The sequence below is a fragment of the Capricornis sumatraensis genome, chromosome 2 (genome assembly GCF_032405125.1).
Source record: "Capricornis sumatraensis isolate serow.1 chromosome 2, serow.2, whole genome shotgun sequence".
NCBI lineage: Eukaryota > Metazoa > Chordata > Mammalia > Artiodactyla > Bovidae > Capricornis > Capricornis sumatraensis.
Window position 1 is genome coordinate 72,631,970 of NC_091070.1, and position 8,010 is coordinate 72,639,979.

The following is an 8,010-nucleotide window of genomic DNA, read 5'->3' on the forward strand; positions in this document are numbered from 1 at the left end:
CAGACCTGCTGCTCACATGGAAAACAGGCTCACTGCTCCCCCTCCCCACCCTATCTACAGGGAATGGGTGTCAGGAGGGGGGCTGGTCTCTTCTCATTGGCTTTGTGTACTTCTTTCACCCACAGGAGACCTGTCAATCCCTGCCTTCAAATCCATACAATAGCAGGGTTAATCAGGAATGCCAAGGTCACTGGCAGGCAGGGGTGGGAAAGCATCTGGCTCATCCTCACCTGCACTCTTAGGGAAATACAGGGACCATCTTTGAGAGGAAGGCTTGCAGTACCTTTCCTTTTCTGTTTGAATGAAGGCTCTTATGAGTATAACTCTGGCCTTCTAAAGGGGAGTAACTAAGATGCTACTGTTTTTACCCTGCTGGTTGCACAGTGGACCTCGACCATGGCTGACTGGCTGTCCCACCCCATGACACTAGCTCGAGGGTCCCTGTGCCCTCCCTCCCGCTCAGGCAACTGATCCCAGTGATGCGCAGAAGCCTCTCTCCTGGCCCCCTATCTCCCAACCCCTGTCCCCAGCTTTGGCACGAATTCCTAGGACTTTCTCTTTCACCAGGAATTGTTCCATCTACAGAAAGGTAAGCACAGACAGCAGGAATGAACCTCACAGCAATACCCTCATTCCTCGAGTGAATGATCTGTACTTTTCTCCCTTCTGAGATGAAACTCATCAGTTTTCCAAGTAAGCGTGAGATTCAGGCTGCGGCCAGGACCGATCTTTGGAGCTGTGGAGGCTCCTTGACGCTCTGGCACGGCCTCCGTGCATAGTTGAGGTTGGGCAAGAGATACACATTGTAAATTGTGGGTGGAGTAGATTTTAATGAACATGAAAACTATGACCTCGTTCTTGGTATTTGTCATTTTCATTTCCAAATCTACCATGAAAAAAAAAAAAAGAACTTGATATCCAAACACCCCAGAAGATACAAGGGTTGTATAAACTTGTCCCTTACCAGAAATCTATCATCTTCTTCTTTTAAAAAATCAATGTCAGGGTATTTTAGAGTAAGATGAATCACCTCTTTTATATATTATCTCCCTTCTGATGAAAAAAAAAACATTTTTTTTAAGTAAACAACTTGAGAAAGCTCCCAATTCCTCATTTCCCATTCTCTCTTCAGGTTAAGTGTCCTGTCTCTTATAATCCCAATAGAAGGGAAATATATTCAACATGCACATGACATTCTAGAGCTCATTTAAATCCACTATGTGTTTGGAATCCAGAAATATGTGGAAACACTTATACAAACTGTGGTAACAGAGCCTGTCCTGCACCCCTCTCAACAACATAGCTTTTCTTCTGCCAAGAAGATTTTTGGCAGTTTTTAAAAGGTTCACTCTATTAAAAATGTTATAGACCAAATGGTTTTCTGATTGTCTTGACTGGGGGCACTGACTCAAGCCACACGAGGAAGGGTTGCAGAAGTCGGATGTCTCATTTATTTACATAGAGGATTGTTGCTAATAGTCAGACACTCCTCTAGAGAACAGTTTATGTGTACAGCTCATAAAATGGGAGTTAGACACTAAAGTAAAATAAGATAAAATTGTTTGTTTTAAGCAAAGGCTGTTCAAAGTGAGGAGATGGGTCTCCAGTGCCCCTTGTGTGTTAGAATGTCGTATGTTCTGATTTATATGATTGTTGATGACATGGGTGTGCCTTGGGGCATCACAGAGAACTTTACTAAAAGCTGCACAACACCGGCTTTTCTCTTGTGGTCTATCTTTCTGACACGACGCTCCTTTCATCTGGTTTTGTTTCTAAAATATGTGTATGCAAATATCCAGGGGGCCACACCAAGGATATAATAGCCATTGACCAAACGTGACCCACACTTCTGCATTTGTTTTCTTTTCTCTCGACTCCAGAACAAGAAGCTCCTTTATGAGAAGATGAAGGGAGGACAGAGACGCAAGCGGAGGGTAACGTCTGACTGGCTGTGAGGCTGGGGGATGTCTAGGGCTTTCTGAGTGGGGCCGTTGACAGGCTGTTCCCCTCGGGCGGTAACAGAAAGTAGCAGAGTCCTTTCACGTACAGTCCTGCATGGGGGCAAGGGTGAACAGTGGTCCCTAGTGACAACTGTGCCTAGAAAGTCTGCCCTTGGTTTCTGTGATGTCTTCTCCAGGCTCTAGCAGGTAATTTCTAGTGGCACACCAAGTTCTTTTTTAATCTTGTTAGTCTGTATCGGAGTATAGCTATTACTGTACCATGTTGTGATAGTGTCAGGTAGACACCAGAGGGACTCAGCCATACATATACATGTATCCATTCTGCCCCAAACTCCCCTCCCATCTAGGCTGCCACATAACACTGAGCAGAGTTCCCTGTGCTATACAGTGAGTCCTTTGGTTATTCATCTGGCACAGTAAGTTTTGTGGCAAATCCACCACCATCATTGCACTCACAAAAAGTCAATTGCATCCCACCCGTGGGTGTAGATAGGGATGTGGGGAGTACAGGAGTGATATGTCCTTCCTCAAAGGAGCTATAGGCCACTGGAGGAAACGGCCCACAAATCCATCCGCATCAATTACATAAAAACTCAAACCAAGAACCAGGAAGTGTTGAACTGCCTGCTCCAGGCAATAATTTTGAAGAAATGTCCGGGAAAAAGATGACATGAACAAATCTCATTCCTTCTGCATACTTTTTTTTCTTGGTCCAGCCAGACTGATGTAAAAATCCACTAGGTCCATTTTATTTGTTTACTGACTGGAATTTGCAGGGTTAGTTCTTCACCATCCCAGGGCTGCCCGAGGTACTGTTCATTTAGCCACTACAGTGATTCCTCTTGTAAAGCTGATGTCACTTGACTTTGGGCTTCCAGTGTATTTGATGGTGTTGAGACTGAACAAGTGGCCGGTGGTTGGTGCGTTTTTAGACAAAAGTGCCAGGCCACCTGCCATTTAAAAGCAAAATTTTGGCAGCACTGAACAGCATGTGGGATCTTAGTTCCCCCACCAGGCATTGAACCTGTGCCCCTCCCACAACCCGCTTCTGCCTACAACATTGGCAGCATGGAGTCTCAATCACTGGATCACCAGGGAAGTCCCACCTGCTTTTTTTTTTTTTTTAATCAGATTTTAAAAGTTAAAGTCTGCTTGTTCCATAATAAAATGCTGCCAGATAGTAACCATCTTAGTTAAAATATACAAACCAAATTGTACATGCAAGGCCACTGACTATTTATTTAGACTAGGAAGTACCTGGATCCTGGCAAAATTGGGGAGTTTGGACAGTGGTCATTGAGGCCTTTCTGAATAGTTTTGCCAGATCTAGTCAGAATGCTTGAAGAGGTGTAGGTTTTGTGGACTCAGCATTAATTCCTCAGGCCCCCAAAATGAAAAGTTCCAAGCCCCTGTGCTGCCTGACAAAATACAGAAGACCCATGGCCAGTTCTCTATTCAAGAAGCAAAGTTTTGCTTTGGAAACAGATGTTCAGAGAGTTAATGGGGTTATTCAGAGATTTTTCTTGGATGATTACAGCTTCCAGTGGTAGATGGTGGCAGGGAAGGTCTGAAGGGTGTAATGTGATCTTGAGAGAACATCAAGAAATTCTATTCCAGGAGTTCAGAATACACATAATTTACCAGTAAGATGGCTTGAATGTCTCCCCATGGTGCAATAAGGACATTTCCAAATAAGAACAGTGACCATACTGAAATGGGTGTCTTAGCATGAAGCTTTAATTGTCTCTGCTGCCTGACTCACTATTCCTCCTGGGCTGCCTTGGTTAATGACTGCAGGTCATGATTTAGGTCATTTTTGTATGAGACCAGTGATGACCAAAACTCAGTTTGGCTAGCACACATGTTATAAAGGATTTTATTTTGGCTTCATCTTACTCCACATAGGAAAGCCTGAGAATTTATGAAAATAGGGTCGCTTTGACCCAGAGGTATCAAGTTCTTCCTATTCTCAGACATCTACAAAGATCCGTGCTCATGCCATAAACCAGGGGCCTCTCAGGTCTGGAGGAGAACCAGAACTTACCTCCCCTGTCAACAGACCTCAGGTTATGTTCCCATCTTGATTGATGACTTTGACCGCTCCCTCCAGTATACAAATCAATATGAAGAAATTATGGGCTTGCTATTGTGAAAAATCAGGGCTTCCTCCAGTGACGCTCAGCATCTGCTTTGGGTTTCCAGAGGTCATCAGAGGCAAGGGTCCAATCCCAGTGGTTCTATCAGTTGTGAAATAGCAACTCTGTAACCTAGCCAGTCTCTCACCCAAGGGAAAAGGTAAATATCTAAGTGCCTTGAGTTCTTCAGAAGGTATTTAAAACCAAGTATCATCACTATTGGACTTCCCTGGTGGCTTAGTGGTAAAGAATATGCCTGCTGATGCAGGAGACGAGGATTCGATCCCTGGGTCAGGAAGATCCCCTGAAGGAGGAAATGGCAACCCACTCCAGTATTCTTGCCTGGGAAATTCCATGAACAGAGGAGCCTAGCAGGCTACAGTCCATGGGGTCACCAAAAAGTCAGACACAACTGAGAAACTGAGCATGCACACACATCATCATTATTAACCTTGTATGTAGGATTCAGTACTCAGACATTTACCAAAGAAGCTCAAGTGATTGCTCCTTTTACTTTCCCATTAATTCACTTCCTTCATTCCCTGCTTCATCTGTTGTGGCCTAGGTCTGGGCAGAAGGACTTGCTCTCATGACAGTCCCTTATCAGGACAGCTTCTCCCCAGAATTACAACAGAGCCTTGGGTGGTTTTATGTATCTTTCTAAATTTGCTCAAATCTAGTTGAATTCCTAGTTGCTTCAAGAAGAAAAGGTCAATAAATGACCTTTTAAATGGCAACAAATTTTTAATTCTTGGGAGGTATCTTGTTAATATTTGAGATCTGCTATTTATCTTATTTAAAGAGTTTGTCAACCTTTTATTTCTATATTTGATAAACATGACTGTCATGAAGGGATACATGTATATGTATGACTGAGTCCCTTTGCTCACCACCTGAAACTATCACAGTATTGTTAATCAGCTATATGTCGATATCAAATTTTTTAAATGCTCAAAAATCATATTAAAGAACATAGCTTAGAAAAAATATTTTTAAATTAATATTTCATATCCTTTTAAATCATTAGAAATTTCAGAATATATTTTTACTAAGAAAAAATAAAAAATATTTATAGTACTGAATGTGCTCCACCTAGCTAGAGATTCTGAAATGATTCTCTGGGTTAAGCCAGGCCATTCTAGTTGACAATTCCTAATATAAAAAAGTAATTATTTAAATATTTTAAATATGCTTCCCAGCAAAGTACTGTTATTTGGTGACATACCACTTTTCAGATCAATGAGAACATTGCATACTTTGTAATTCTCAGCTTGTTTGTGATGCATTTTTGCAGGATAAGTTGGGCCTTTCCTCATTCATACTTTTACCTATCAGAATGTGGAAGTACATTTTTAAATACTAAACTCAGTTTCCAGGCCTTCTATTTAGGAGAACATCTGCTCAAAACTCATAGCAGACAACGTCCCATGGGCACGAGAGACCCCCTGTGAAATGCCTCCATTCATCCGTGGGGCCTAGAGGTGCCATGGGATTGCAGATATATTGTAATGACAGTTTCTTTCTTATGTTTAATTATTGGAAGACAACTTCAATAAACATATACCTTTCAAAACCTGAATTTTTGTCTGCTTGCTACATACTGTTATAAAACTCCAATTCCTAGTTTAAATCCAAACCTTAAAAAATAGATATAAAATAAAGAAGGAATGGAAAAACATTGACTCATTCAGAATACCAACAGATGAAAAGAATTTCAGACAGTGGAGTCTTGAGTCAAAAATAAAGGAGTTATGTAAATAAGTTTATCTGCACTTTTTTTTTTGATTCCACATATAAGTGATGTCGTGTGTCATTTGTCTTTATGTGTCTGACTTGCTTGACTCAGTATGACAATCTCTAGGTTCATCCATGTTGCTGCAAATGGCATTCTTTTGTTCTTTTTATAGCTGAATAATATTCCATTGTATATATGTACCACACCTGCTTTATCCATTCCTCTGTTGATGGGTGTTTAGGTTGCTTCCATGTCCTGCTACTGTAAATAGTGCTGCAGTGAACTTTGGAGTGCATGTCTCTTTTCTAAATATGGTTTTCTCTGGGTATATGCCCAACAGTAGATTGCTGGATCATATGATAGTTCTATTTTTAGTTTTTTCAAAGAACCTCCATACTGTTCTCCATAGTGGATGTACCAATTTACGTTCCTATCAGCAGTGTAGGAGGGTTCCCTTTTTTCCATACCCTCTCCAGCATTTAGTGTTTGTAGATTTTTGAGGACCATTCTGACTGATGAGGTAATACTTCTGTAGTTTGGAGTCACAGATGTAGGAAACAGACTTACGGTTACCAGGGAAAAAGGGGAGACAGAATAAATTGGGACTGACATATACACAATGTGTGCCCCTGGTGGCCCAGCTGGTAAAGAATCCGCCTGCAGTGTGGGAGACCTGGGTTCAATACCTGGGTTGAGAAGACCCCCTGGAGAAGGGAATGGCTACCCACTCCAGTATTCTGGCCTGGAGAACTGCATGGATTGTATATTCCACGGGGTCACAAAGAATTGGACACAACTGAGCAATTTTCACTATACACATTACTATATATAAAATAAGTAACTAGTAAGAACCTGCTATGTAGCACAGGAAATTCCACTCAGTACTCTGTAATGGCCTATATGGGAAGAGAATCTTAAAAAATAAAAAAAAGAGTGGATATATGTATTTGCTGTACACCTGAAGCTAAGTTGTTAATCAGCTATATTATAATAAAAAATTTTAAAAATAAAATATCACAACTTTATACATCCTAAAAAATAATAATAAATAAAGATGCTTTCTGTATAATTTCCTTTCCTTTGGCTTTTGAATTTGACTGAGAGAAGGTGACAGTGATAGCTAGAGCCCTTGATGAGTCCTTTTTAAGTGGAATGCTGCTTTGGAAGAGTCAGTCACAGCAGCAGGTAATCTGTGACCACTCTTCCCATTTGGCTCCATTCTGTCCTCTTCTTTAGAACATTCTTCTTGTAAAATGGTTTAATTCAGTTTGTATTCTCTCTTCTCTAAACCCATGGGATAATAATTCTGTTTCATGTGAGGCTTTGTATTTAAGTTAATAGTGAGGGTTTATTAGCAGGTTCACTTCAAATCTTTATTCCAAAACAGGGAGTGGGACCAAACTGCATCTGATAATGAGTTGTGTGAAACAGTTGTGTTAAAGACATAATTAGACACATCTGTCAGTCAGTGTTTTGGAGAAGGCAATGACACCCCACTCCAGTACTCTTGCCTGGAAAATCCCATGAATGGAGGAGCCTGGTGGGCTGCAGTCCATCAGGTCGCTAAGAGTCGGACACGACTGAGCGACTTCACTTTCACTTTTCACTTTCATGCGTTGGAGAAGGAAATGGCAACCTACTCCAGTATTCTTGCCTGGAGAATCCCAGGGACGGGGGAGCCTGGTGGGCTGCCGTCTATGGGGTCGCAAAGAGTCGGACATGACTGAAGCGACTTAGCAGCAGCAGCAGCAGGCTCCAGTGTTACCTAGTTAACCCAATAGGTGGGAAAGAGTTCTCGTTCACCTTTTCTGTGAGATGTCTGTATCTGTTATTCACGTATGATTCTAAACCATATATATTTTTCAGAGTGTCAATCCGTATCTACAAGGACAGAGACTGGATAATGTTGTTGCAAAGAAGTCAGTCCCCCATTTCTCAGATGAAGATAAGGACCCAGAGTAAAGTGAAGACGCAGTGTGGAAATCCATGTGGCCTGCTATACCTCCTTGGCACTGCTTCTGCCCGTGTGTTGTTAGAGCCCCTGTGACGGGCAGCATGTTTCTAATTCAGATAAGTATGGTTGAAAAGCAAACGTATTTTGGTATTGTGTTGCCCTTCGTGCCGATAGCTCTGCTTTCTGCTAAATTAGGGTGAGAGCCTTTTTTCCCCTTTAAGTGTG

General features: G+C 41.7%; 1 protein-coding gene across 4 annotated transcripts in view; it reads left to right on the forward strand.

Moving 5' to 3' along the window:
- The window catches only part of SCG5 (secretogranin V), a 53,164-nt gene extending 45,371 nt beyond the window's left edge, over positions 1–7,793 (forward strand). For 2 of the 4 annotated variants that reach the window (XM_068964669.1, XM_068964670.1), the window contains exons 4-5: positions 1,881–1,934; positions 7,698–7,793. In XM_068964669.1, coding sequence (XP_068820770.1) covers positions 1,881–1,934; positions 7,698–7,793 — 150 coding nt within the window. The remainder of the gene's footprint in view (positions 1–1,880; positions 1,935–7,697) is intronic. The other 2 variants (XM_068964671.1, XM_068964672.1) reach the window with 1 other exon arrangement.
- Positions 7,794–8,010: the final 217 nt, after the last annotated feature.